The 27,608-nt window shown below is 49.4% G+C and overlaps 12 protein-coding genes across 12 annotated transcripts; 7 read left to right on the forward strand and 5 right to left on the reverse strand.

The window, feature by feature from the left end:
- Positions 1-549: 549 nt before the first annotated feature.
- On the reverse strand, positions 550-1,678 carry rrp36 (putative pre-rRNA processing protein; the record flags this gene model as incomplete). Its single annotated transcript, XM_040850156.1, has 2 exons — positions 550-1,452; positions 1,511-1,678. 2 exons carry the CDS (start codon positions 1,676-1,678, stop codon positions 550-552), a joined length of 1,071 nt encoding a protein of 356 aa, XP_040696445.1.
- A 204-nt stretch (positions 1,679-1,882) lies between these two features.
- On the forward strand, positions 1,883-4,421 carry ASPSYDRAFT_51771 (NIF domain protein). Its single transcript, XM_040848353.1, has 2 exons — positions 1,883-2,064; positions 2,124-4,421. The coding sequence occupies exons 1-2, from the start codon at positions 2,038-2,040 to the stop codon at positions 4,050-4,052; spliced, it is 1,956 nt and encodes a 651-aa protein (XP_040696446.1). The 5' UTR covers positions 1,883-2,037; the 3' UTR covers positions 4,053-4,421.
- A 50-nt stretch (positions 4,422-4,471) lies between these two features.
- On the reverse strand, positions 4,472-6,403 carry ASPSYDRAFT_51772 (putative translation elongation factor eEF-1 subunit gamma). The gene is made up of 4 exons (XM_040848354.1): positions 6,300-6,403; positions 6,006-6,207; positions 5,059-5,763; positions 4,472-4,999 (listed from the first exon to the last, which is right to left on the reverse strand). The coding sequence occupies exons 1-4, from the start codon at positions 6,327-6,329 to the stop codon at positions 4,713-4,715; spliced, it is 1,224 nt and encodes a 407-aa protein (XP_040696447.1). The 5' UTR covers positions 6,330-6,403; the 3' UTR covers positions 4,472-4,712.
- Positions 6,404-6,535: 132 nt separating this feature from the next.
- Positions 6,536-7,981, forward strand: ASPSYDRAFT_51773 (mitochondrial 37S ribosomal protein uS9m). The gene is made up of 2 exons (XM_040848355.1): positions 6,536-7,496; positions 7,577-7,981. The coding sequence occupies exons 1-2, from the start codon at positions 6,626-6,628 to the stop codon at positions 7,666-7,668; spliced, it is 963 nt and encodes a 320-aa protein (XP_040696448.1). The 5' UTR covers positions 6,536-6,625; the 3' UTR covers positions 7,669-7,981.
- Positions 7,982-11,441: 3,460 nt separating this feature from the next.
- Positions 11,442-12,708, forward strand: ASPSYDRAFT_164397 (uncharacterized protein; the record flags this gene model as incomplete). The annotated part of the gene is made up of 2 exons (XM_040843257.1): positions 11,442-12,231; positions 12,380-12,708. 2 exons carry the CDS (start codon positions 11,442-11,444, stop codon positions 12,706-12,708), a joined length of 1,119 nt encoding a protein of 372 aa, XP_040696449.1.
- A 1,829-nt stretch (positions 12,709-14,537) lies between these two features.
- cnaB (calcineurin regulatory subunit B) lies at positions 14,538-15,359 on the reverse strand (the record flags this gene model as incomplete). Its single annotated transcript, XM_040843220.1, has 4 exons — positions 14,538-14,997; positions 15,059-15,132; positions 15,184-15,236; positions 15,287-15,359. The coding sequence occupies 4 exons, from the start codon at positions 15,357-15,359 to the stop codon at positions 14,538-14,540; spliced, it is 660 nt and encodes a 219-aa protein (XP_040696450.1).
- Positions 15,360-15,893: 534 nt separating this feature from the next.
- On the forward strand, positions 15,894-17,839 carry ASPSYDRAFT_37168 (enhancer of polycomb-like protein 1; the record flags this gene model as incomplete). The annotated part of the gene is made up of 4 exons (XM_040845508.1): positions 15,894-16,052; positions 16,179-16,664; positions 16,728-17,024; positions 17,081-17,839. 4 exons carry the CDS (start codon positions 15,894-15,896, stop codon positions 17,837-17,839), a joined length of 1,701 nt encoding a protein of 566 aa, XP_040696451.1.
- A 469-nt stretch (positions 17,840-18,308) lies between these two features.
- Positions 18,309-20,003, reverse strand: ASPSYDRAFT_37169 (ribosomal lysine N-methyltransferase; the record flags this gene model as incomplete). Its single annotated transcript, XM_040845509.1, has 3 exons — positions 18,309-19,082; positions 19,142-19,734; positions 19,853-20,003. The coding sequence occupies 3 exons, from the start codon at positions 20,001-20,003 to the stop codon at positions 18,309-18,311; spliced, it is 1,518 nt and encodes a 505-aa protein (XP_040696452.1).
- A 447-nt stretch (positions 20,004-20,450) lies between these two features.
- kae1 (O-sialoglycoprotein endopeptidase) lies at positions 20,451-21,624 on the forward strand (the record flags this gene model as incomplete). Its single annotated transcript, XM_040853116.1, has 2 exons — positions 20,451-20,802; positions 20,873-21,624. The coding sequence occupies 2 exons, from the start codon at positions 20,451-20,453 to the stop codon at positions 21,622-21,624; spliced, it is 1,104 nt and encodes a 367-aa protein (XP_040696453.1).
- Positions 21,625-22,238: 614 nt separating this feature from the next.
- On the reverse strand, positions 22,239-23,776 carry ASPSYDRAFT_95453 (putative Snf1 kinase complex beta-subunit Gal83; the record flags this gene model as incomplete). Its single annotated transcript, XM_040853117.1, has 3 exons — positions 22,239-22,286; positions 22,345-22,942; positions 23,013-23,776. 3 exons carry the CDS (start codon positions 23,774-23,776, stop codon positions 22,239-22,241), a joined length of 1,410 nt encoding a protein of 469 aa, XP_040696454.1.
- Positions 23,777-24,612: 836 nt separating this feature from the next.
- ASPSYDRAFT_51785 (uncharacterized protein) lies at positions 24,613-25,520 on the forward strand. The gene is made up of 2 exons (XM_040848356.1): positions 24,613-24,931; positions 24,986-25,520. The coding sequence occupies exons 1-2, from the start codon at positions 24,755-24,757 to the stop codon at positions 25,295-25,297; spliced, it is 489 nt and encodes a 162-aa protein (XP_040696455.1). The 5' UTR covers positions 24,613-24,754; the 3' UTR covers positions 25,298-25,520.
- A 39-nt stretch (positions 25,521-25,559) lies between these two features.
- Positions 25,560-27,587, forward strand: ASPSYDRAFT_51786 (alpha-mannosyltransferase). The gene has a single exon (XM_040848357.1). The coding sequence runs from the start codon at positions 25,866-25,868 to the stop codon at positions 27,345-27,347; it is 1,482 nt and encodes a 493-aa protein (XP_040696456.1). The 5' UTR covers positions 25,560-25,865; the 3' UTR covers positions 27,348-27,587.
- Positions 27,588-27,608: the final 21 nt, after the last annotated feature.

The following is a 27,608-nucleotide window of genomic DNA, read 5'->3' on the forward strand; positions in this document are numbered from 1 at the left end:
GTATGATTGGCTACATGAACACAGCATGAACTGCACCAAGGAAGGTTTCACACTTGTTTTTCGTTTCTTATTGCTTACTCTACGGAGTGCCCCGTTCTCATTTGTTACAATACCATCCAGGTAAAAGGACACTTCTTTTGGTTTCAAACCTGGCTCTATTTACAAACCAGGGGGCGTTTATACGGAGTTTCTTCTCTTATTTTTATTCCATATCCACAGGAATCCTGTCCATACCAGTTTTCGACCTTTCATTGTTTCGGTGATCATTGTATGGCTTCAATGCCTGTTGCGATACCATCTGTTTTATTCATTATCATTCCCCCTTCGCGTTTGGCCTTCAGGGTCATGTTATTTGCAAGGCATTTCATTTGAGTTCATCTCATTCACGCGATAAGGAAAGGATGCGGATAGTTTTGGATAATGTCAACTAATATGTTGTGGCCAACTTTTGAGTTCATATTCCCATTCCCGCCCCATTAGACGCTGTATTCTATCTCCAAACATATACAACTAAGTTATCGTTTATGAACATTGTAAAACTGCGGCAGTTCAGTCGAGACGTTGCCGCTTCCTAGGAGCTGCGTCAAAGCTATCACCTAGCCCTCTGCGTTCCATCGGCATCTCCTTCCGCTCCTTAGCAGCTGCCTTCTTCCGTCTTCTTTCCAGCGCCTTTAAGCGGTCCTTCGATTTCATACCCTCATATTTCTTCAACAAGGCCTGTTTCTTGAGATCTGATTTCTTCAAGAAATACGGCGTAGCCTTCTTGCCCTCGCGAATGAGCTGCTTTTCCCGTTTCTTATGCTCCGACAAAATATCCTTCTCCCGCTTATTATTCTCAATCGAACGCATCCGGTCTGCCACAGACCGGATTTCTCGCTGTAGCGCCTCCCTCCTCTTCACATCCTTCGTCTTGGCAAGCTGGTCCTTCAAATCCTTCAGTTCCGCAGCGCGATAGTCGTCCAGAAACGCATAGGCGTCACTCGGGGCAGACTTTCCTCCCCTGCGGCCAACAATCGTCGGATCGAATCTCGGATCCCGGGATTTAGGTACACTCGGTGGTTCAACGATAGTGCGTCTCCGAGAAACAGCGAACTTGGACGATTGCACTGTAGGAGCGTGTTTCGAGGAGCGGGATGCCGGCTTCTCAGACCGGGAAGTCCCATCCTTTGGCGTCGAGGATGCTTTGCGTTTTTGTTCGCGTGCCTCTTGGATCCGAGCTCGGATATCGTCTAGTGGTGAATGCGTTGCTGTTTCGTCGTTTTCTTTGGCACCTTTCGTGCGCCGCTTACTTTTGGGTCCGAATGACGCTTGCGCTTTGGCGAGCGCGCCGAAGGATATATTGTTAATGGATGATTTTACGTCGTCATCATTATCGTCATCGTCGCCGTCGTCTTCTTCGGAGTCGATCATGCTTGCTTCTGATTCTGCACCTTGGGCCTCGGAGGGATTGGACTGGGAGGACGGGTCAGTTTCTGTCAAGAGTGGTACATCATGGGATGAATGTCCATACTTCATCATCACCTCCTTCTGATATTTCACTGGAGTTATCTGAGCCAGACTCATCAGATCCCTCGGCATCGCTGTGTACCTCTGATTCTGATCCGTCGGAGTAAACTCCTTCATCATCATCATCTGCGCGAGCTCGCACTCGACGGTTGAGAAGATCTGATATCGCCATTGTAATCGACCTATTCCTCAAAACTGATCAAGATCTATGTCCAATCAAGCCGGAATACAGCACCGCTGACCATGAACAAGCCAGTTGAAATTATCGATGGCGGTCTCGATTCTGCCCGAATATCAAAGCGGGCGGTCACGTGTGCCCTGTCGATACTGATCTAGATTTTGCCCAACACAAGCGGAGTCTGAGATTCACTCCATCTTTCAATGTTCTGTTCCTTCGTTGTGCGTGTTACTGTTTTGCCTCACATTTGGTTATTGTTTTGCGTATGATTTATTGCGGTCCGGCTTAGCCTGACACCATTCATTCCTCTGTCTCTTCAGCCCCTCGCTTGTAGTCTCGTCTCTTCTGCTCCGATGTCCCGGTGTGGGGCGTACGATAAGGTGCGTATACCGAGTCGCATTTGGTGCCAGACACAGGGTACCTAACTAACGCCTAGAAGTTATTTTCTCGAACACTCGCTAGTCATCACTCTTTGTCGAAACATCGTCCACACTTATTGTCTATCGCGAGAGTTCCCGTTTCCCGCGCTAGTACGAGCAGGTATCCTATGCTCGCGCCTGCAATGAAGTCCCAATCGTCAACCAACTCGACATCGAACGCCGAGTCCAAAAGTGTAGATGAAGAGCGCCAAGGAGGCACAGCACCCAACCCTAGGTCAGGTTGGAGGCCGTACCGCGGTCGATGGGATGCTAAAGTGGCCTATCGGGATAATCGCAACGAAGCGTCTCGGGGAGAACCCGCTACCCACAATACCCATATGTCGCGACGAGGCCGGCCACGTCAAAACCAGAGAAATCCTAGGGTATATTTAAACGGAGCGACGAATTTGAATTCTCATGATGGCCTATCAGGAAGGTCATTTTCTCCTCGGAGGGATGCGCCATCGCAACAGCCGGCCCAGTCGCAGAATGGCCAGGCGCCGTTGCCTGCAAACAATGGTTTCGCCGACTTCCCAATGTTGAATCCATTTAATATGTTTAGTGGCCTTCCAATGCCCTCAGATTTAAACTCGGCATATCAGCCACCGTTTTCCCCGCCAAACATGTCACAGCAGCATCAATCCCAATTCCCTTCGCAGCTCAACCCGTCTTTACACAATCCTGCATTTTTTCCTCTACTCGGTGGTGGGAACCCGTTTCTAAACATGCCGCCGTTCTTATCACCGGCTGCTTTTATGAACCTCGATATGCAGAGTCAGGCAGCTTTGAACCCGATGTTAAATACCGTTGATCAGAGCGGAGCTCCTACTTCAGCTGGTTTCAGTGCTGCAGCTCCCTCGGTGCCGGATCAGAAACGGTCCAGTGCTGCTAAGGCCCACCACCAGGCTTTCAAAGCGCCTCGTCCTCCTTCCGCGACGAAGAAATACCTTAACCAGTCATCATTATCACCCAAATTAACATCATCTCCGCAACCTTTACTTGTAATCCTTGACCTCAACGGTACTTTGATATACCGGAAAACGAAGAAGTTCCCGCCATCATTTTCGCGGAGAGTTGGCTTGGATGAGTTCTTAAATGTCCTGGTTGAAAAGTACAAGGTCATGATCTGGTCAAGTTCAACACCACAGACAGTAGCCGCCGTCTGCCAAAAGTTGTTTACAGAATCCCAAAGGAAAGAACTCGTCGTCGAATGGGGCCGGGATAAACTCGGCCTTTCGAAGTCTGAATACAACTCCAAAATCCAGGTTTACAAAACTTTGGAAACAGTCTGGACCAGTCGGCAAATACAAGCATCATACCCAGGGAAAGCTCAAAAGGGTGGGCCCAAAGCAAAGAAACAAGCATCCCGCTGGGACCAAACAAACACCATCCTGATCGACGACAGCAAACTTAAAGCCCTTAGTGAACCCTACAACCTCATTGAGATCCCGGAATTTACTAACAACCCTGCCATTGACGAGTCCGACATTTTCCCCAAAGTCCTCCAGCGCCTCGAACTCCTCGCAAAATGCGACGACGTCAGCAAAATGCTCTACAAGTGGACATCGACATCCCCCGAAACAAGCATCCTCGACCTCGACTTAGGGCCCATCGAATGGAAACACAGCGGCCGTGGTGATGACAGTCAACATAACAATGCTGATCTCGACCCAGCCGAAGCCCGCAAACTCAGCCGCAAGGCACGCAAGCTCGAGAAAAAGGCCGCTCGCAAAACCGCCGCCATCCTCGCAGCGAGGGCTTCTGCCTCAGCTCCTGTTCAGTCGCTACAAGATTCCCCGTCAAATCCTCTTGCAGATGAACTCGGGAACCAGAATGGACATGAGGATCCGGCATCAGAAGCACAAAGGCAGAGATCTCCGTCCTCTGCGTCGTCTGCGCAATCGGGTAACACCCTTCTTGACAGATTAGAAGAGTCTTTAAACTCTTGATGCAGATTACGATCTAGTTTCGGTTAATATTCGTTGGTTATTAGTTGGTTCTGCGCCTCGTCCAATGCATATATTGAGCTTTGTATGGCTTGCTGCGTGGGTTGCGGTGATGGCAGCGGGCGCAGCGTGCTACTTGGTGCATATTTCTCAATAGTGATACCCCACAATATATGTTTTGTTTTAACATACTCCTGCTCACTCTGGGTGTATAGTTAAAATCTATATACTTGGCTCGAACCTTGCAATGATGATAAACTATTGTTGATGTTTTGTGAGGACATATAAGAACTTCCGCGTAAAATATATATATATATATATATCAGACATGAAGAAATATACTTCAATTGTCACTGTATCTCGTGAGTGCTTAGACATGTTTATCAAGGTAAAAAGTTAGAAAGAGTAAATTGTTCGTTAAGAAGTTTCATTCTCAGTGACTAGACGTAAGACCATTGCATCGTGGTGCGGCGTAGACGTGACGTGATCGGGTTGACAAAAGTGGGATGGATATGGGTATGTTTCATCCCGGAGGATATCACAAATAGATACTTTTAGAAGAAGAGTTTATGCATGTACTTGAACAAAGGAAAGCGTCATAGTGTGTTTTTTGTTTTGGATATCATCATCATGAGTCAGTTACTATGGCATCTAATAAGTCGTTTATTTGAAGACGTGGCCATCGACGTTCTCAAGCTCCTTGCCGTCAACAACGACAGGGGCGTCCCAGGCCCAGATGTCCTCGATGTACTTGCGGTCAGCCTCGCTGTTGGGGTCGAGCTTCTCAAAGTTGTAGCTCTCCCAGTCAGGTGCGACATCGAAAGCAGGAGGGGCTTCCTGGCCACGGACGAGGAAGACACCCTCGTTGACACAGGCGTAGTTGGCGCCGTAGACACCCTGGCAACCGAAGAGGTACTTACGAGAAGCCTCAAGACGAGCGTGGAAACCACCTAAACATTGGATTAGCAACTGTGGAGGTTTCTTGATGGATCGAGGTCCAGGGACGTACCGATCAGGTTGTTGGCCATGAAGGTGAGCTTGAGCTCATCGTTGTACTTGTAGCTGACCTTCCAGAGGGAGAACTCATCGGCCTTGTAGTTTTGCCAGAACCAGGGCATAGCACCGGTACGGACGTCCTCGTTGGAGTATGTGCGCTTCCAGTCGTCAAGAACGAATGTGGGCTTGCCAAGGGCCTCAAGAGGGTGCTTGGGCTTGGGAGCGGGCTGGGCAGGCTCGGCAGGGGCAGCGACGGCAGCAGCCTTAGGCTTCTCCTCCTTCTTGGGGGGAGTGTACTTGATGGCCTCATCGACGAGGACGGGGTTCTCAACAACGGCCTTGAAGGCGGGCTGAGCGACAATGGTCTGGTACCACCGGGCAACGGCGGGGTTTTCAGTGCGGACCTTCTTGTCAATGACAGTGGCGAAAGCGCGGGTGAGGAGAGAAGCAGTGAAGAGATCAGCGAGGGTGATGCGCTCGCCGACGAGGTAGGTGTTAGCAGTGAGGTGGGTGTTGAGGACGCTGAGCTTCTTCAGGGCAGCCTTGGAAGCATCGTCAACACTCTTCTTGTTGTAGCCGTCGAGGCCAAGGAGAGGACGGAACCAGGAGCCGAAGCTGATAAGGAGCTCAGAGTTGGCGAAGGACAACCACCGGAGGATGGAAGCGTAGTCCTGCTTGGTCTTGCCGAGAAGAGTGGTCTTCTCGTTCTGAGAGGTCACTTTAACAACAGTTAGCATCAAATGTCGAAACAAAACAAATAATTAAATAAGTTTCGAGTCACAAAAGCTATGTTGCCATGTCGAAAGATTTCGTCCAAAGGCGGGGTAACCAAGAAATTCAGAGTTTGTACGTTATCAACAGTATTGTTCTGACAGGGATAACTAATAATGAAATTGCTCATCATATAAAGAAGACTGGAACCTTGAAAATCGGAAATTATGTGAACTATTGTGTACGTACCGTAGACGGCAATGGCGATAACCTCAGAGAGAGTGAAGCCATTGGCACCCTCGAAAGCGGGGATCTTGCCTAGAGGCTGAAGCTTGGTGTAGGCATCAGACTTGTTGAAGTCGGCGGCGGGGTTGGCCTGGGTCTCGACGAGCTCAAGCTCCAAGTCGTTGTGCTTAGCAGCAACGAGGATAGCGATGGTGCGAGTGTTGTCCTATCGAGGGGGTCAGCTTCTGTTCTAGTATTTCAGGGGCAGCAATGTGATTGCTACAATGAAAACAAAGACAGGGACAAATGTAGACGTACAGGACGACCGTAAAGCTTGCCGAAAGCCATTTTGAGAGCGATAGGGAGTAGAGGAGGGATGAGGGAGATGAAGAAAAGGAGGAAAAAAGGAGGGGAAGAAGACTCAAGTCTCCAAACTTTGCAGTGGATGAAATAATTTTGTGCGAATCAGACGGAGTCTCGGCGCCGGAGGAACATTTGATCGGATCACGTGGGCCGACATCGAAAAACCTCAGGATCGCCCAGGACGGCAGGCACCTGACTGCGAAGCCAGCCAGTCCTCCCTTACCGCCGAATCCCTGTCCTTGACCTTCAATTGGGGCCTCTGACAGCCGGACTGTCTCATCATGGGCTTGAAAACCGCTAACTGCGTGGCCCATGCCATGCAGTCTCTCCGATCCACAACCTATCTTCGAGCATCCATCTCCCAACGCTTAACGGCCGCTACATATCTCGTCCCCGGAACTACTATATCGACGCGCATGCAATGGATTGGTGGTGCTCGTGGTTATGCTACCGAATCTCAACAGCCCGAGCAGACCGCAGCCCCGGAAATTGACCTCGTAAAGCTTGAAAATAGGCCCGTACGAGTTATTCCCGCGTCACCTTCCTATTTCTCCGGCAGTCCGAAGTTCTTCGACCACTTATTGAGACTTGAGAGCCTTTTGGCAAAATATGCGACATTACCGACGGTGCCTGCCGGCGAGGCTCCTAGAATGGCTTGGTTGAAGTTACCGGGATTCCGAGAATTCGTTGGCGAACAGGTTCCTACAAAGAAATACAAAGGCCTGCTCCAGATTCTGCATCGGTTAAATCGGATTGAACCCAACGTCGTCCCCGACGAGGTTCGCCTTGCGTTGAAAGATTTCCTTCGTCCAGGAAATCCGTATGCCATGCAGGCCGCACAACCTACTGTGGATGAATTGGGCCGTGCTCGTGGAAAAGGAAAGCGCAAGTCGTCTTCTGCAGTAGTGCAACTGGTAGAAGGCGATGGGGAGGTTCTGGTCAACGGAAAGAGTTTGGTCGAGGCATTCCCTCGAGTGCATGACCGTGAGAGCGCGACATGGGCTCTTAGGAGTTCATCTAGGCTAGACAAGTACAACGTGTGGGCTACGGTTAGGGGCGGCGGCACAACCGGACAGGCTGAGGCTGTCGCCTTGGCGCTTGGGCGGGCATTGATGGTACACGAGCCTGCATTGAAGCCCATCTTGCGAAGAGGTACGTGTATCAACTATATCGAGAGAGTGAACTCTATTTGTTTTGATAATCATATGCTAACGCGTCCATCTTTTTTCCAGCCGGCGTTATTACCGTGGATGCTCGACGTGTGGAGAGAAAGAAGCCTGGCCACCTCAAGGCGCGCAAGGCTCCCACATGGGTCAAGCGATGAGTCTGTCGCGGACAGTCACATATTTATATCTCTTTCTTACTTATTTTCATTCACACACTGTATTATTTGACTTTCGGCGAAGGCATATTATTTGCTCTTTTCTCTCAATTTGGCGTCATGGTGTCGTTTCGAGGTACGACGACACTGCATGTTCGCGGCGACCCGCATGTAACTATTGGCGTTCCCTCTGTCTGATCGAGTCAACTGAAGATAGTGTAAAATTTGTACGACCAGAATTTGCCGTGATTAATTGGAGTGATGAATTTGTATAGGTGCCTGGTTTTCAATATCTTTCCCTTGGGACAAGGATTTCAGTAACTCAACCACTTACCAAGCTTGACAAGTGAAGGAAAAAGGAACTATTAATTTATAGAGCCGAAAGGCAGGTCTGGCGCATGCTGGCGCCACCAGCTAAGTTCAAGACCAAGGCCGGGAGAACTCAGACTCAGGGTCTAAGCCGCGACGCTAAGATCACCAGCCGCATTTCCTAGAACTGGCGTTCATGATCTCAGTTCGCAAGGTGATCACTGGTCATCACGGGGGACGTAAAATAATGGGGTGGAGGAATCCAATATGCAAGCACGGACCGATGCATTAAGTTAAGGGAATCCCATCACTCCTAATTTTAAACCAACGGATCGTCCGGGCTCACTGAATTATATATGGTCTAAGACCAACCTAAGATAGCCTCATTCTGGGGCCGGGTGAGGAGTTTCCTCTCCGAGCTCCTTCGCACGTTCGTTCGAAGCTTCGTTTAGACTTTAGCATGCTTGATAGCCAGCATTCAATGGGGTTAATGGAGGCAAGGAGCAGGGCCCAAGAGTTTGTACCTCAATCTTGTCCAATCAAAAGCTCCACTTTTCTCTCCGATGTACTGAAGACATGGGGTGGCAGAATCGGAACGGAATTGATTGGATGAAGGGGATCGTGGGCTTTGAGGCGCTTCTGCTGGCCACGGAGACGGCGAAAACCAGAGCTAGGTTGTTGCAACAAGAAACCTACAAATAGGGCTGGAGCCTGCAAGTTGCTCTGTGGAAAAGTACGGGATATTGATGATGGTGAGATCAATGGGTATCGGAGTGGATAATGAACATGAAGCTGAAGAGCTTGAGCAGATCATCAGGTGATCCTTCTCCAGTACAAAACAAGGAGCCTCGTATCCGTAGTTCGTACTATCCTTCGAGCGCACATCCATATGCGAAGTCTATTATTGCCAAGAACAACATCTTCAAACAGACATGATGCAATCAATCAGTGAGAAACAGACCGCCTACAATGAGGCTCCAGGATTTCGACCAGTCGCTACTCGCCTCACTATTTACTTCCAACATAATGTGAGACGAGTTTAGCCTCATTCTTAAATCGCATAAAACGCTGTACTTGGACAAGGCGAGGCAAGACCATTTATTTCCCTTGTCTATCAGTAACCATCATGACAATATAGTGTGATGATTCCAAATTCAGGGCGATATTTTTTCATATTCTTCTGCGAAGAAAACGACAGAGATGAAATGGCTGTGCCTGTATCTTCCCGAGTGTACGATGATCGACAGCGACCACCGCATAGTCCAGTTTTGGGCAAGCCGTCGATCCAGCGTCAACTGAGCACACACTTGAAAGTCCAAACCCGAACGAGGCCGATCCTTGGTGTGGATGGCCGACCCACTGCCGTGGGCTGCGATCCAGCTGGGATTTCTCGCAGAGTGCACTCTGCCCAGGACCCTCGGGCCCCAGGGTAACAATTTACTGGTCGAATTGAAACGGAAGAAGAAATGATGACAGGCCTTCATTGGACGGAGTTGCATGCATTGGATCTCATGCAGCACTGTGACATTTGCAGCTCAAGCCTCCCATGGACTCTCTTGGACACCTTTTCTTTTATTTTTATCCAAGGAACCCTTGTCCATTTTGGTACTTTTAGCAAAGCAAGTCATCATTATTATTCTTAAACTGACCATGCCAGTCATAACCCAAGGTCTGATCCTCCTGGATCCTCGCAGCCTCGCAGGAGCTGTCACTGTCAGCGGTTCTTTCCGTGCAGACCCAAGGCGATCTGACGCTTCCTAACGAGAACTTGGAGTGACGAAGACAAAATATGAATCAAGATTATACTTTGCAGTCCTTTGATTTTGCTTTTTATCCAGGACGTCTCCATTTTGACGACGCAGTTGTTGCTGCGTTACTTTCTCCGGATCGTCGAGCAACAGGTCGCGTTCCGGCAATTTGGGTCAACCACTATTGAGTAAGCTGACTTATTGGGTAAAACTAGTCCGAAAAGAGGAGCTAGACAAATCGATTATTATATCCGGAGATTTGGAATGGTTCCGAGCTCGCAAGTCGCAAAGGGGAGCGCAAATGATTAGTGTGGAAATGGCTGGTTCCAGCGGACTGGTCGTGAACCTTATCGGATCCGCTTGAAGATCCCGTCTACTTAGTTGGGAGCAGTGCGTCCCTAGCACTGTTGCTCGGGCTATTTAGGACTGTGGCGATGTCGAATGGGAATCGGATGGGCCCAAATAGTCCCTCCGGGTCTATGCAAGGCCGCTCAACATGGTCTGCCCGTGCCCAGGCTCGTGCCCGTCGAGGATTGCGACGAACGGATTCAGATATAGTGGCATCGGACGCACCGCATTGTAAGAAAGGAGTTATGAAAGGTTTACAGAAGGGGCTGCTTGCCCCCTGAATCGAGATCAGACTGGACAAATGGCAGGTAGAAGCATAGATCTATATTGTGTACCAGCTGCGTCATCTTTCTTTTTCCAATTCTCTGCCTGTAGAAGTTGTTTCTCGCCCTTTCCTGTTCATCTTCCTCGAGCCAGATCCTCTTTTTTTTTTTTTTACTTTTTCCGATTAATTAATTATATTCCACCCCACAGGGTATGGAGCGTAAGGCCGTGAAGTCATGGCATTTGTTAATTACAATTTGTGATGCCAGGGCCATCATCCTGTCAGGTGTCTCCCCAGGGCGTCAACTCGCCTCGTTCTTGAGGCTTTCAATAATTGCTTGGGGATCGCCCGCTTTATCCTCCATCATTCATCACAGCAGAGACCCGTATAAGTTAGTTACTCCTCTCATCTGTTTGGAGTTTCCGTCTCGCCATATTTCTTACTGCTCGATTCCACCTGTGTTTGCCCCTCCCTCCGCCGTTCCCCAATAATAACCACGTTTGGGCTGCAAACACAGAGCAGACAGACGAGCACCTGCATTGCATCTGACGTTAATCACACAGAGGCTGTTGAGGGTCTTTTGGTATCGAACTTTTTTTCACTTCTAAACCTTTTCCCGTGCTGCTTCATCAATTCTTATCCTTGGAACTTTGTGGCTCCTCTCTCCACCTGTGCTTGTTCTGGGCCTATTGTGCATTTCAATTGCTCCTGGCTGCTCCTAGTTTGCATTTTCCGCGCATCTGAGCTTGCTGGGTGACAAGGGACTACTGTGCGTCTTTTCGCTTTTTATCAAGAACCAAGCTGACTGAGCTAAACTGATATCTAGATTGTCCTGGTGGTACCGACTCCTCGTGTAGGGGGGAAAGCGTGAGACTAACGCGCGCTTACGGTTTACTGGGTAGTACTCACGTTCCTTCATCTACCGGGGAGAAGAAAGGCGTGTTCGTCGTCTTAGGGGGACGAAAAGGGCAGGGCGTAATTCGCAGCGCTGTTCAGATTCACCATTTAATCCCGCCAAACTGGAATCCTACGCGAGCCCTCCGCTCTCCCCACCGACGAATTGGTCCCTTGACCTCGATTCGGTGCGTAGGGGTTTGTTCGGGGGCATGGATGGTGAGTTTCAACGCATGAAGCAGCATGATCAGCAAGCCTATTACGCGACACAATCGGGCATGTCCCGTCGCTCTACCTCCAGATCGTCCGGCAGTACGGCAGACCGGTTTAGACAGGCCGGATTTCAGCCAACACGTGGAGATCCATCGCAGGCCGCTGGAAGACCACGATTGCCTGCGTACATGGACTATGGATACACAGACAGCACCTTTCAGGGCGGTGCATTGCAGGAGGACGAATTGCAACCGTATCCGCCGACGTTGCGCGACCACCAGCAGCGCCAGCAACCCTTCCCTTCATATGAGCCCGAGATTGTATACAACCTCGGGCAGCAGGGCCCAGCGCAACCCCCGTACGAGGTCGTGCCACAATATTCGTCACGGCACTCTGCATCACTGGACTCCCTCGCCGGCCAATTTCCCGTTTCACAGTATTTCGTTCCCAATGAACCGTCAGGCGCTGGGCTCCCGTCATCTTATCTGCCACCGGGAATTTCTCTGTCCGCATATAATCAGCCGGGGCCCATTGGACGCTCGAACGCAACTCAGCCCTTTTCCGCAACAATGGCGGACATGACCCCGGTGGGGGCGGTGGGACAGCAGACACTATCACAGTCCCAGCCGCAGGTCTTGTCAGAACTCCCGGCGTCAGCGGAGCCATATCGGCAATTGCAGCGAGCATTACGGGGGACCATCGATCATACTCGCGCCGGTCGATTGGTAGAGGCTAGTCGATCATTGCTAGAAATCTCCGAGTGGCTTGTGGCTAGTGCACGGGAGCTTGGTATGTTTTCTCTCTTAGCGTCCAGATGATTTACCTACCACCCGCGGGTTCCCTACATGCAAGGTTAAACCAGCACTACTCGGACATCGTCCCACTTCGAAATTAAGTGTTGGAAGATGGTAAGTTAACATTTTCATGCCCATAACAGGTATTCTTCGCGATGACCAAACGCTCCACTCCGATCGTTTGAAACTATGGAATGATTTCAATATCTGCTGGCTAGCGTTGTGCCAGAAGCAGAAGGACATGACGCAGGACTTGCTTCAGACAGGCCGCCAACCGTCCCGAACTAGTCTTCTTAGTGTCGAGGCTATGGATACTCTGGGCAAACAATTGATACAGCTTTGTGATCAGATGGAGCAGCACGGCCTGGTGGATTACCAAATGGGCATTTGGGAGGAAGAAATCTTGTCTGGTACGTCGCCCCCCAAGTCAAGTCACCTCCAAGATGAAATAATAATCTGGGCCTCCAACTAGCCTTGGGCCAATGTTTGGACCTCATCGAAAGCCGACCTGAACATCCTCGTACTCGTCCCGCCGCAGCCCACACGTGAGACTTTAGGCTTCAAAATGCACGGATCCCCATATGGTGCAGATCGATTTTCCAGTGCCCAGACGGCGTCCACTTTCCGCGCCATTTTGCCTTTGGGTGGCCCTAAGGCAGGGGCTAAATTAGACCTTTGGTCATGACTTCCGATCCAGCTTTGAGGATGCACTATCGATTGATAGATCGAGGAATTCTGATGCCTGACCTTCATTTCCCCGCCACGCTAAGCGCTCCTTCATCTCATCTTCAAAGTTACTCGCCCCTTGACGCCCGAAGACAGCTGTTAACTGAGCTTGACTGCCCAAAGCCCAGCACCCCTTTCCAAGTTAGGATAAAGCCGGCGAGCCCTAAAACCAACAGTTGGAATGTTCAGCTTCATAAACTCATTATTGTTCCTCGCTCGAATAGTCGACCATGACCGCGACGCCCGAAATTTCTTCGGGGTCACCGTCCGAAACGAAACAGATCACATTTTGACGTCACGGACCTGATATTACGGATTCAAGTCCACTCCACGTCCTCAGCCCGCGTCTGGACGATTAACTAGTGTTTGGAGATGCACCTTTGCCTCACCTGCGGGAATTGATCAATTTCGTGATGAAAAATGAATGCATTATGGTTAATTTCACGCAATATAGAAAGTCCTGTTTCGTTTCTTGATGGCTTTTGCACAATTATTTTTCTATCCTCGTCCAGCCGATGCAAAGCGGCAGGGATTATTATTATTAGTATGGATTCGCCGCCTTCGCGCACTGTTGGGGCTGGCGTGCATTTTCAGTGCGTACTTGGATCGACAACACTATTGAGGGACACACTTTTGTTCTGATTTCCATTACTTTATGATTATTCTATCGGGTTTTTATTTTTATTTTTATTTTTTTCTTCCATTATGATCGATTTGATCGATGTGAAATCCGTACAGCTATCGTGTCTTGGTCTCCGATCTTGACAGTACGGTGTATACTACCGTGTCGAAAATCGAAGATCCGCATATATTAATCTTCCGAATTCTGGCCATACTGGTTAGACTACCCCTCCATATATAGACATGACTATGGAGTCGACAACCTATATACTTCACACGCGTGGGGTGGTTTTGTAACATATGCTACCCACAGATCACTGCCTGGACTCTGCTTCGAGCCTGAGGCTCGCGCTTCCTTAAATTCGGTGTACAAAAATAGGGGATCACGTGCATGTATTTGCATAGAGCCGATGATGTGATCCGTATGTAGTTGATGTCCGCGAAAGACCAGGAGGGTTGTTTTGCTAGTTTTATGGTGTTTTTGGAAGAAATGGTGAGGTTTCATTCCCCGGACCATGGACACTAGGCCCTCAAATATTCTCTGGAAGGAACATGTTCATTCCTTTATTGCACGCCAAATAGCCGAGAACATCTAGAACTTGACATGAGTAGTCACTTATGATAGTGGTTATAAGGAAGCAGTGTTGGTAGGTGTGTAGTTGTACTCTAACCTCGTGAACTATTTACATCTGGCGTCCTTTGGGCATATACCTAGAGCACAAGAGCTTTATTTTGGGTATGTGTCATTGCATCCAATTAAACGGTGGCATAAAGAACAGAGGCTGGTTCAGAGTTTCATTGTAGCGTAAGCAACTACAGCTTTTGTCGTCAAGATCATTTCATCAGGGGTAGTCATATCAGTCCATTCAGTGCATCCAGTGAGCCGGTCCAGCTTGGCGCCATCCGAGGAAAAATAAAGTAAACAAGGGCGATACTTGGCCCGCCAATGTTGCGCTAGGAAATCAGATTTGATCTGATATTCCACAATATTAGCACCAGCAACGAAAACACGCAGACCGCGAGACCCAGGGTGAGAGTGTTGAATATTATATAAATATAGAGGGTGGGGGAACACATACCCAACGTCAGACTCAAATTAACATCGGTGTTTTCAACCATATCCGTAAACTCTTCGAAGCTAATCTTGCCATCACCATCTTTGTCCGCCTCCATAATCGTCTTGTCGACAATCTGCTGCAGTTGTACGTCCTTTAGGTTGTTGCCGACCATCATCTTCAGCACGATAAATAGTTCGCCGTTGGAAATGAACCCGTCGCGATCGATGTCGTAGACTTTGAATGCGAAGCGGAACTTCTCTTCCTTGTTGCCTTTTGAACTGAAGGCAGACAAACCGGAGACGAACTCTTGAAAATCGACATCACCGCCACCGTCTTCATCGAAGATTGCGATCATTCTGCCATCACATTATCTTGTCAGCTTGGACTTGCGGAGTCGGGGTTCGGGATGATGCGTACCGTGTGGCGAGGGGGTTGGACGATACTTGCGGGAGGGAGAGGAATTCTTCACGATCGATTGTGCCAGAGTTATCCTGGAGAGACGGTTAGATAAAACACTCTCTTTGATGGGCTGAAGAGCGCACCTTGTCGAGCTTCATGAAACGTTTGCGGAGACGGTCCACCTCATCCTTGTCGACTGGGAGCTGTTAATGCGGGGTAACTTATATTACGTCCGGAGAAACATACAATTAGACGCGGATATGATGTTTTCGAAGATCTGCGATGTTCCTACAGAGTTCTGTCGTCTCCGTGAATACATGGCGGCGGCGTTTGGTCCGCCGGACAGATCCATGATAGAATCAGAATAGATAGCACAGTGGACAAAAGGCGTGATCGTGCGAGGGAAAATAGAGCAATTATAATGGACGTAGATTTAATCTACAAGAATATACAACGAATTTGGTCTATCATCAAAGAATAGAGATGCGTCTGTCAACAACTTTGGGCCAGTAATGCCAAGCGAGGTATGCCCGGGGCTGCATTATTTGATGTTCCACCCCGCACTAGTATTAAATAGGTTAGTGTATTACGCCCCCTGAGGACGCACTGGTGCAAACATGCCAGTGCTTTCACTGCTTTGGGGCAGAAGAGGCCAAATCAGCCCCAGCACCGAAGGAGACCCGGACGACCAGCCTAATTTTACGAGATTTCAGCCGTCAATATCACCCACCATTCATCTCTGATCATCATAAAAATACGACTACGCGATTTTACATGATCTGAACTTTCTATCGACACCGATTTTGGGCCCCCTACCCATGGTCGCTGCGCGTTACTCGCCCCAAACGTTCCTATGACTCGTTATGGCGGTTTGGGTAGGACGCGCCCAAAGAAGCTCACACCCAAGGCATCTATTCCCATTGTTAGCGAGCATGATATAGATGCGATAGAAGAAGAGATCCAAAATGGCCTACAACAGATCGAAACTGGTGTTGAAAAGGCCGAGGAGTCTGTAAGAGCTCCCACCTCCCTTGTCCTGTTTGATGTGTCACGTGATGACCACTGGGTCACGATGTGCAGAATTTTCCTGAAGCACCAGCTCTCAACCAGCACATGCTAATGCATTTATTATGTATAGGAATTCCATTTGCAAGTTGCAATAAATGCAACGGCACAAGGAAAAGTCGTAAACGAGGCTCATATCCCAACGCCGGAGACCGTCCTCAGTAACCTTCAATATGACGAGCTATACCCCCCAGTCTTTTCGCAGCCTGCAACATATATTCGCTTTTCCTCCACGGTGGAGGATTGTTGCAGCTGTCCGTATGACATGACCGAAGAGGATGATGTATTCCTGAAGATCATGAACGAGAAGCGGGCCCCCAACGACCGGTGTACAGAAGATCAATTCGAGGAAGTCATGAACTTCTTCGAAGAAACCGCGCGATTAAAGCAGCCGTTTGCAGCGGTTGATAGTCCGCCGGTCTTGAGCTTTTCGGACATGCAAGAGTCAATGGATGCAACCGTAGAGGATATCGTAAGGCGATTTGCCAACGACGTATATGAGCATTGGAAGACATTGAGGACGAACAACGGCAATCAATCATTACTTGCCAACCTGAAGGTACGGACCATCTCCTGAAAGGCACGATTCTAAAAATCACACATTGCTGACATGCATCTGCAGTTCGAAACCGGTCAAGATACAGATGATACAGATCCTTATGTCTGCTTCCGCAGGCGTGAGGTTCGGCAGATTCGCAAGACTCGCGGTAGAGATGCCCAGAGTGCGGACAAACTGAGGAGGCTCAGGAAGGAACTGGAGGATGCTCGTCAACTGGTTGCTCTTGTGCGCCAACGAGAAGTGGCGAGAAGGGAGATGTTGGCGACAGAGCGGCATCTTTTCTTGCAGCGGGCTGAAGTCAAGGATATGAAGAGGAAGCTCAATATCAAAGACGATGACGAGGATCTCATCAACCAAAAGGTACGACCCGTTCACACGTCATTGTCGTCTCGCTTAGATGCTAATGCAACAAGCAGCCCAAGAAGAAGCCGATGGAGGCACCGCCCATGCAACGCCCAGCGGCAGCACAGCTCCGTATGCCGCAAAAGCCTGGAACACAGGCTGCGGAAGACCTGCAGTTGCTGGAGGACGTCCAAGCGGAGAAGGAAAACGAAATTCTCCGCGATATCAAGGCGAACATCGCCAAACATATCAAATGGAACGAGGGCTACGTGGACTTCACACGTGCTCCTCTCTCCCCGTCTCCTGAAAGGACATTTGAACATTCATTCCGTCCTGCGATCACAACACAATTGCCAACTCCCCCATCCTCAGATTCTTCCGAAAATATGCAGGATTCAGCATTAGATACCGCGGGTCCCATATCTTTCCGTGATAAACTTGCCGCACACGCTATGATAACGAGCGAGGATGCCAACAAAATGCCCTCATTCAGAAGACGTATCGGGCGTGGCGGGCGTTTGCTGATTGATCGGCGTAACCTCGCTTCTCGATGTAGAGTGGAGTTAGACCACTGGAAGGCAGACAGATTCAAGTTTGATCAGGAAGATTCAGACGAGGATATCGACTATGAGATGGATCAGTTTGATATTCAGATCATGCAGAATCGGGCAATTATGCTCGCCAAGGCTCGAGACCAAGCACATGCTCAGGCACAGGCAGCGCAAGCGCGGCGACTGCAGGCTGAACAAGCCGCAGCCAACAACCCAAACACGGGGCAAACGATGGGATCGAATCCTGGGCCTGGTGCCATTGCCCCGACAGCTGAAACTTGAGACGGGTCTCGTTTTCTCCGCTCCTTTCGAACCCCTTTTGAGCTCCCTTTCCGCAATATCCTCGTGTCGACCATTTTTGACCGTCACCTTCTTCCGAACCCCAGTGTACTTTTACTCCCTTTATATTTTGATTCATGGGGCACCCTTGTTTTCTGAATCCTTTTCCGCCACAAACTCTTCCCCGCCTGGATGCTGCGAAGCATTCGAAATTCAGGATAACGTCGCTGATGATTATTTCCCCCTTTTATGACGACCTAAGATTATGCGATGTTAGTGTACATAGCTATTTTTCTCTCTTCCTTTATATCCTCATTTTGGAGCCGATAGGTCGATGAACCTTGTACGGATAGTGGAGCTGAGAGGTCAGCAACGAAGAAAGATGAAAAAACAATTAATAATATGTATCAAAAGTGGAAAAAATAACTTTTCTTCCGAAAATGTTTGATAACATCGTAGGATCAATGTGGCGTTAGGTTCTTTGGGCTTTCATTCTCCTTGCATCGTCACCGTCATCGTTTGCGGTCCGCTTCGCAGTACCACCCTCGGCATTTCCCAAGTAGGTATCGATTTTGATCTTTACAAGTTCGAAGACCTCTTTTTCGCCTATTCTAACTTGAATGGCCATTTTTCGTCGTCGTGATTGCCCTTCGAGAGGGCCAGATGCTTCGATGTGGTAAAGCTGGGCGAGGAGTTCACGATCCTGCTCTATCGTCGTGCTGTACCGTCCCTGGCCCATCACAATCGCAGCGCGAAGGAGCCTTGCTTCTTCTTGATCGAAGGCAGGCTTAGGTGGTTTCTGCTTCTCCTGTTGATGTGCAAATTGCGCGGGTGTTAACGTCAGGGCTTTTAGGAGCACGGCCAGTTCTTCTGGTATAATGTCGGTGACCGCATCATCATCAGAAGGTCTGGGTATGGCATAGCCATCATCGAGAAGTTCCAAGTTTTCGAGCAGTTGAAGCTGCGAAGGTGTTAATCCAATGTGTAAAATGTGAGGGGTAGTGGAGTTGCCTATTACCCGTGGTTGATTTTCGATGTCAGAATCGCCGAGACCCGCAGCGGCGCACAAAAGGTCGAGTGAGAGCTCAATAACGTCGTACGGAGCGTAGTTATCAGTAACGTAACCATACCGTCTCAGAAGATCCGCACGGGGAATTTCTCCGTAGTCGTTGAAAATTTCCTCCCCAGCTTGGATGGGCTTGATTGCCTTCATCACTAATGATTCTTCTTCCTGGAAGAGGCGCGCCTATGGATTGAGGTAAGTGGAATGCTGAAAGTATATACAACTATATGGCAAGAACTCACGTTATTGTTGTCCGCATCTGCATTGAGCATATCAGCAAGAGGCACCATGCCTTTGGAGGATTGTTCTTCTTCGTCGTCGGTGAGGTACCCATCTTCACCGTCACGTTCATCCTCATTCTCCGGTTTCGCAACATCAAAAGCGTAGGCCATGATTAGGGATCCCATTATATGAGCAAGGTTCAGGAGTGCCTGGGCACCCGCATCGCCGTCATATGTATCGACGCCGTTAATAGGAGGAAATAAAGAAGGGTTGGCTCGAACGACAGGAATAATAGACTCCAAAATGGATTCTTCAGCTCCTGCTCTCCCGATTTTTTCAACAACAGCGCTTCCCTGCAGCTCTCCAAGTTCCGCCGGCGACCAGAACATCAAGGTGTCAAAACTCTGCGGCAGAACCCGGAAATACGGTGCCCAGGTGGAATTATCACCTTGAAGACACTCATATATCATAACCAACATCAGAGAAAGCCATGGGCCGAGCTCTTCCAGGTTCTGTGAGAGTAGACCTTTCAACTTCGAATTGTGGGTCGAGAGGACGAGATCTCGGGGGATAGTGAAAAGTTCTTCACCTTCGAGAATATCGGATTGAGCCACTGGAGAGAACGAAAGTATCGTATCAGAAATAAGGTCACTTTGGATAGAAGTACAATTTAATAAAGTCGACGGCAGACTGTTGGGGCGAGTTTTCCCTCGTCCGGGTGGAGAACATACCGACACCTCTTCCAGCAGCATTTGCTCTCAGGTCAGCTATAGTGATTTTTGAGTTCACCGAGACGCCAGGTCTAGAAGATAGCCATCTAGCAAACTGATCTGACTGGTGGTGGAAATTGCCAGAGTCGGAAAAGTGGGTTGAGGAGGACATGGCTTTTATTGACGGGAATTGTGGGCGAGCAAAGAAAGAAAACCACGCCAGTCCCTCAGAAGACGAATTTGGGAGATTAAAAGGAGTGGATAGCAGATAAACAAAGGTATAGAAAAAATTATAAGGACAGGAGTGAAGATTTTGCCCAAGAGGGGAGGGAATAGAGAAGAGGAGAGGAGAAAGAGTGGGCTGTTGAGTTGTCGTAGTAGCTTCAGTCTAGTTCAGACGGGTCTGATTGTATACCGTCGGATAAACGCAACGGCGGATTTGCCGTGGCTGACCCAGAGCAGGCGAGCCAATCGATAAGGCTGCTGATAAAAAAAACAATCTCCGACCTCCGCCCGACTTTGCCCCTCCATACCGAAATATAGCTATCTTACTTATCCAATGCAAACTATTTGAATAATTACCACACTGAGCATTCCATATTCATACCCCCCATTCAAAATGATCGCCATCGGCCTCGAAGGCTCCGCCAACAAACTGGGCGTGGGCATTATGCTGCATCCCAAGGATGGCAGCACCCCGCAGGTCCTCGCCAACGTCCGTCACACCTATGTCTCCCCTCCTGGAGAGGGTTTTCTCCCCAAAGATACGGCAAAACACCACCGCGCGTGGGTTGTAAAACTCGTGAAAAAAGCTCTCAGAGAAGCTCATATCTCCGTCGACGATGTTGACTGCATTTGCTACACAAAGGGACCCGGAATGGGAGCTCCTCTCCAGAGCGTGGCTGTGGCCGCCCGGACGCTAAGTCTACTATGGGGCAAGGAATTAATTGGTGTCAATCACTGTGTTGGACGTATGCGCTCCTACCCAAACACTCGCTGCAATAAAGAGGGAAGTTGAGCTAATAATGTGGATAATTGTAGATATCGAAATGGGTCGCCTAATCACCGGCGCATCAAACCCGGTGGTTTTATATGTTTCTGGAGGAAATACCCAGGTAATCGCATACAGCTCGCAACGGTACCGTATTTTCGGGGAGACTCTTGATATCGCCGTGGGTAACTGCCTCGACCGTTTTGCGCGCACGCTACGCATCTCCAACGACCCGGCGCCAGGGTATAATATTGAGCAACTCGCAAAGAAGGGCAAACAGCTAGTCGATCTTCCATACACAGTAAAAGGCATGGACTGTTCGATGTCAGGAATTCTAGCCGCGATCGATGGACTCGCTGCGACATACGGGCTGAACGGAGAACAGCAGGATGAAGAAGAGGAAGAAGATAGTACGAGGACACAAGATACTCCCGTCGCAGACGGAATTTCAGAAAACCGGAAGCCTACAAGGGCAGATTTATGTTTCTCGTTACAAGAGACAGTATTCTCGATGCTGGTTGAGATTACAGAGCGCGCTATGGCACATGTCGGATCGAAGGAGGTTTTGATTGTTGGTGGAGTCGGGTGCAATGAGCGACTACAAGAGATGATGGGAATCATGGCCCGGGATCGCGGCGGAAGCGTTCATGCAACTGATGAGAGGTTCTGTATTGACAACGGGATTATGATCGCGCAGGCCGGAATACTTGCCTATAAGACCGGATTCCGGACACCATTTATAGACTCCACTTGCACCCAACGATTTCGGACGGATGATGTCTTTGTGCAGTGGAGAGACTAGATAAACAAAATATTCATCTTAATTAAACCAAGATTTAGAGATCTAATCTATCTATATTCATGGTATACCATCAGCTCATCTTAAATTCACGATTTTGACTAAGACAGGGCAACAAATGAGTAACTATCTGATATCTATGCTCAGATGCCAAGCAGCTAATTCCTGACCATTCAGGCACCTCGGTGCTCTAGCATTTATACGATAAGGCTGTTTATCCCAGACACAAAAGTAAATGTTTGGAGGAATAAGAGATGCACATATGAACACCTATAGCCAACCGACTCCCTTGATGCCATGTGCGCTTTCAAGATGCCAAGAGTTTGAAGGGCCGTACAGCATGCCATGACCGCTGGTTCCCATTAATTGCCGTCCACGATTTGCCATTAATGGACTCCAAGTCTGCGTCCTCGATAGGTGTGGTCATGAGACGCAATGCAGACACCTTTCATTCAAAGGAACCTTTGCAAATGTCTTTGCTCTAGAATGTTCGAGTCATGGATTCCTTTCGACGCAGGTTGTCTAAAAGTGTTAATGCTGACTCGTAAGGGAAATACGTGTTGTTTGTGTCGCGCTGTCTAGATACAGGGTTTCTGAAAACCGAATATAGTAGCCGTTTATTCACCGATATCCCCCGTTGGCTTATACAAAATTGTCGTAACATACTGCGAACAAATGAATCAGTAAATAGGTCCCATACTTTTGAAAATTTCAAATCCTTACCTTCCGTTTATATCTCGTTGTCACACTAGTAGCTAATACGCCATTTTTGATGCTGCTTGTGGCGAGGTGGTTCAGCACGGTATGATTAGGGTTATTGAGAAGACTGCTGTCATCTTTCATAGGTGTGGTGCCGTTTAGAATAGACTTCCCGAGGAAAAGCGGAAGGCTTGGTGGTGTTGGCCCATCGCCAATGATGCTGACAGCTTGCTGGTAAGGCGCACTCTCCTCGTCTTTATCAAGGTCTAGGAGGAACTGTGGGATGACGCCACGGAAATCTCCAATTGGGATTTCCTCCGGTTCCTCCTCCTTTTCTGATTTATCGTCGTCGATGGCGGATTCGGTCGACCTATCCGCGACTTCATCAAGAGCTACTTGGGGAGGATTGGTACCCGACGGTGATGACCCTTTGTCACTCTCTCTCCTCGGTCGATTTAAGTCGTCTGCACTGAGTTCGATATAGTTGACTAAGTGATTCGTAAAATCGACAGCAGTTGGGAGATTGTCTGCGGCGCGCATCTCACCATCGACAATAAACTTGAGATGGTGCGTTCCCGGGCGGAGATTTAACTTGGTGGAAAAGACACCTGGGTTGTTTTCACTGTCCCAAAAGCGGACCGATTAGTTATCATTGTGAGAAAAGTAGATATAGTTATCCAACAGTGACAAACCTTTTATGAAGCCGAAACTTCTTCTCCCAGTTGACGAAAGTTCCCGTTACGTAGACTTTGTTACCACCAGATGTCCATTCGATAGTTGTGGGAACAGCTTTTCCCACACCGCTTGTAGTATATGGCTGGAGTTCATCCACAGTTTCTTCGTCTTCGATCGTGGTCATGTCGGGATTGGCCGTGGCGGTCTTATCACTTGGTGCCTGCGCAGGAGCGAGGGGACTCGCATCATCAGGCCCGCTAATGGGCGACCCCGGTGTAGCTGTAGCATCACCAATCGGCAGAGGCATCCTGGGCGGACGCTGGAGATGATGGGACGCACTATAATACATCTTGTGAGGCGGGGCCGATGGGGTAACAGCAGATTCGTACGGGTCGCGTCGAGCAGCAGCTGCGCGAGAAAGAGGGACCTGAACAGGGTTGGAGGGATCGGGGGATCGAAGCTTCCTCGAGGGAGAAGAAACTGTCCTCTTGGACTCGTGCGGATCAGACCGATCTACGGTCCGCGTTGGCGAATCTGCGACATTGCGGGTCTGCAGGTGCCGCTGGACAGAAGCCTGATTTTGGGAGGACGAATGACCAGTCGCAGTTTCTCTTGAGGCAGATGCGTCGGCTACGGGCGCTTTGGTGGTGCTAGAGGGGCCGCTGGGTGAGGGACCGCGAGCAGCTCTTTTATCACTCGTCGATGCCGTCAGGCTCGTGGTGCCCGAAGTTACCGGACTCGGGCCGTCTCCGGCAGGGCCCTTGGAAGGGTTATTGCCCATCTTTGGAGTGCGGAGTAGTTGCAGGAATATGCGATAATCGAGGAGGGACCGCGGGAAGGGGCGGTTTAGGCGATTGAGTCGCGGGCGACAGAATCGACAATTGGAGCCGATCAAGATATCCGCATCAGACCATCAATCTCAGAAGGCCGCGGGGCAAAACACCAAACAAGTCGACACGGACAGGGTCGCTCGATGACTCAACGGAGAGAGTGTGGGAGAACAAAGGAAATGAATGGTCTATCGCGTATTAACGGGGTACACATGTGGCAAGAACCCGAAGTGCCGGGGGAGGGAGCGCTGGGGTGGCAGCAATTGGAGTCCGAAGATGATGTCGATAACCTCTTGATATGGTCAACCCCAGAATCTGGCCAGAAACGGTCATTAGGGCTTAGGGTACGCTTCTAAACAGGCTGATGGCTTTATGTATTCTTCGTGACCTGAGTCCAATCCTCATCTTCCAGATGCGGGATACTCCGGTTTTGTTTGAGTTCCTGGACGGCGCCGGTATCTCGTGGGGCACAATACACATGCTGCCTTTCCGTCTGTTACTACTAGTTACCGGCAAGTGTCATTCGGCCCCCCAATTTGGGGCTTACTGAACCAGGATCTACGGAGTATGTACTGTTCCCAATTTGGCCATGGATCACTCCATAAAGCCAGCTGGAGGTAGAGTCTTCAGTTTCCATTAGGATCTAGCCTGTTAGGCCTAAGAGCACGCTCCATACTTCACTCCGGTTGTGTATTGTACACTCGTATCGCTCGGCGCCAAGACTTGGGACTTTCCAAACAGGAAGTCGCGACTGTCGCGGCATCTCCGGGCCGACTCGCTGCTGGCACTTGGAACTGCAACTGCTACCTTACCCCCGACCTCCTCCCAAGTGAATGTCAAGTGTCTGCATCATCACTGCAGCCCCCTTGGATTTGGCAGGTATCCATATCAGCTTCCAGGGATCCTGATCCCGTGCTAGGCCTGGACCAATGGGCTTCCTCTCCGCTCTGTCAACATTCTTCTCCATCATCCTCGTATATCCCGTTTATTATGTAGCGTTTTGCGCATATTTTCTCCTAAGCCTTGTGGCTTCTCCTTTCATATATCTGGGCTCATTATGCCTCTGGTTGGCTCTCTTGCCAGTAAAGATCGTGCTCAGCCTCAAAGTATGAGAATCCTCTAGGAAGCCAACCAGGAAACTCGAAGTCTAACAATACCAGGCGCTCTTATTCTACCTTGGGGTGGCTTCACTAGCTGGTGCTGGTGCAGCTTTGGTCCTGTACTCAATAACGACCCTGGCTATTGACGCATTATTGAGTCGCGTTTCAAGTTCTACAACTGTTGCACGTCTCAAGCCCAGGCCGGGACATCGTGCAATCGAGGATGTAAAGTCCGATCCCTCAAATGGCTCCGGGGAAAGCAGTGACTCATTAGCTAATTGGGGCTGGGGGAGAGACGCCGATTCCCTTAAGAAGGGTGGATTGGTGTCTGAAACGATATTGGAAGAAGAGAGTCAGGATTCCGAGATCTGAGTAGCATCTTACACGTCCCGCCAGCGCATGGACTGATCGGAAATTGAAGGACATCATATAAACCCATCGAATCATTTCTTCTGTGGTAGCGAGATAGATAATGAATAATGGTAATGAAGAACGAGGGCCTGGATGGTGTGGAGCTGGGACAGACAATATTATGACGTATACAACTTGCACTGGACCTGGCTGGTAAACACCCTTAGACCCGTCTCCATGGAACATTAAGTCTCTAATATGGACATTGCCCTGATTCCCTACACTTTTTTTGCACCACTTGCGACTAGCCGTAGTCCTGAGGCTTGCAGCAGATCTGTGCATCCGTCTTGCCCACCAACTCCATCACAATTGCTTCGCCAACACCTCACCGTCCGGCTCGGGTAGCCTTCTCATTCCCATCGATGTCTGTTGTTGGAAAATCAAGTTCCACCGGAGTCCAAGTACCAAGTCAATGAGAGCTTGCGTTACACTTGGCGCTGATCGAGTCTCCAACCAGGCTGTCAAACACGGCAATCCAATTGCAAGTGTTGGCCACTGTTAGGGCAAACTCTCCGTGTGCTTGACCACAATGGCTCCCCGGGCACCGATTGCCCGGGTACGCATACTGTTACTTGCAACAGCTCTCGCAGTGTTTTATTTTTGGTCGTTGAGCGGACGCTATCGAAGTTCATCTCCCAGCCTACCGGGCACTTCCTTGAAGAATGCCCACAGTCAGGTACACCAGCCCGCATCACTGGAGGGTCATATTCGTTTTTGGAGTCACTTCCAACCAGTCTTAATTTCATCCATGCCAAAATGCGATCCGCCGTTGAGGCTAGGAGACGCCCCTTCCATTAAAGTTGAAGAATCAGACCCAAGTAACCGGCCGGAAATGCTGGATCTGCTACCGGACGAGGTCGAAGAAATGAAAAATGCCCACGCCAGATTTGTCGATTCAATGAGCACGGTTTCACCCCATCTACACTATATCTCAAATACCCGAGGAATAATATCAACAGCTGGAGGGCCATATCTTCCTGTGTTGGTCATCTCATTGCGGATGCTCAGACGGACGGGCTCAAAACTACCCGTTGAAGTCTTTCTCGCCAACGACGATGAATATGAGCCGTACATTTGTGATGTGGTTCTTCCCTCTCTGAATGCACGATGTGTTGTGCTCTCCCATATTTTTAACGCAGCCCCTAAAATTATGGAGATTGAAAGCTACCAGTTCAAGCTCTTCGCCATGCTATTCTCCTCCTTTGAGGAGATCCTCTTTCTCGACGCCGACTCATTTCCGATTATACAGCCGGAGTCCTTATTCACAAATGAACCATTCAAATCAAGAAACATGGTTACATGGCCCGACTTCTGGGCATCCACCGTCTCATCATACTTCTACGAGATCACTTCCCAGCCAGCGCCCAGCCCTGGGAAACGAGCACGACAATCCAGCGAGTCCGGCGAAATCCTTATCTCGAAGAAAACCCACGCCAAAACGCTTCTTCTCAGTGCCTACTACAATCTCTGGGGTCCTAACTATTACTACCCTCTTCTCTCACAAGGCGCCGCCGGCGAAGGCGACAAAGAAACTTTCGTTGCAGCCGCCATAGCGGTTAACGAGCCCTACTACCAAGTTAAAACGGGCATCGTAGCAATCGGTCACAACTCAAAGGGCCACCTCGCGGGCTCCGCAATGGTCCAATTTGACCCAGCAGAAGATTATGCACTCCTTGGGTCTGCTGTTAAAGACATTATCAGAGGAAAGTCCGAAACGCCACGCCCCTTCTTCATCCACGCCAACTTCCCTAAATTCGACCCGGCTACAATCTTCCAGCCGCACGAGGTCAATCCTGCTTTTGCTGATGATGGAAGTTATTCGCGGGCCTGGACAAAGCCGCGAGGCGTCATTGAGAACTTTGGGTCGGATATCGAGAGGCATTATTGGACGGAGATTATGTGGACGGCCTGCGAGCTGGAGAATAAATTTCGGTCATGGAAAAAGAAAAAGAAGATTTGCAAGGGTGTGAAGAGTTACTGGAATGCCGTCTTTGCGAAAGGGAAGGGTTGATTCTCCACTGAATGCTCTTTTATATAATATTCCGTCTATACAGGCCGAGTACGCTGGTCCATGCGGGCGTGAGCTCTAAACCCGCTGAGAGGCTAAGCTTATCCTCTATGGTCTCTATGTTCAGAGGCATAACTTTTATGATACCACGGTGGAAATTGGTGAATGGCAAATGCCACTTCAAGGCTATTTTTGTGCTCACTTAGCATGCACTCTGAGGAAGCGTTCCTCGACCGTCATGGCAGGTCCTGACCAAGGTCTATA

Source organism: Aspergillus sydowii (assembly GCF_001890705.1).
Source record: "Aspergillus sydowii CBS 593.65 unplaced genomic scaffold ASPSYscaffold_19, whole genome shotgun sequence".
In the NCBI taxonomy this organism is placed as follows: Eukaryota; Fungi; Ascomycota; class Eurotiomycetes; order Eurotiales; family Aspergillaceae; genus Aspergillus; species Aspergillus sydowii.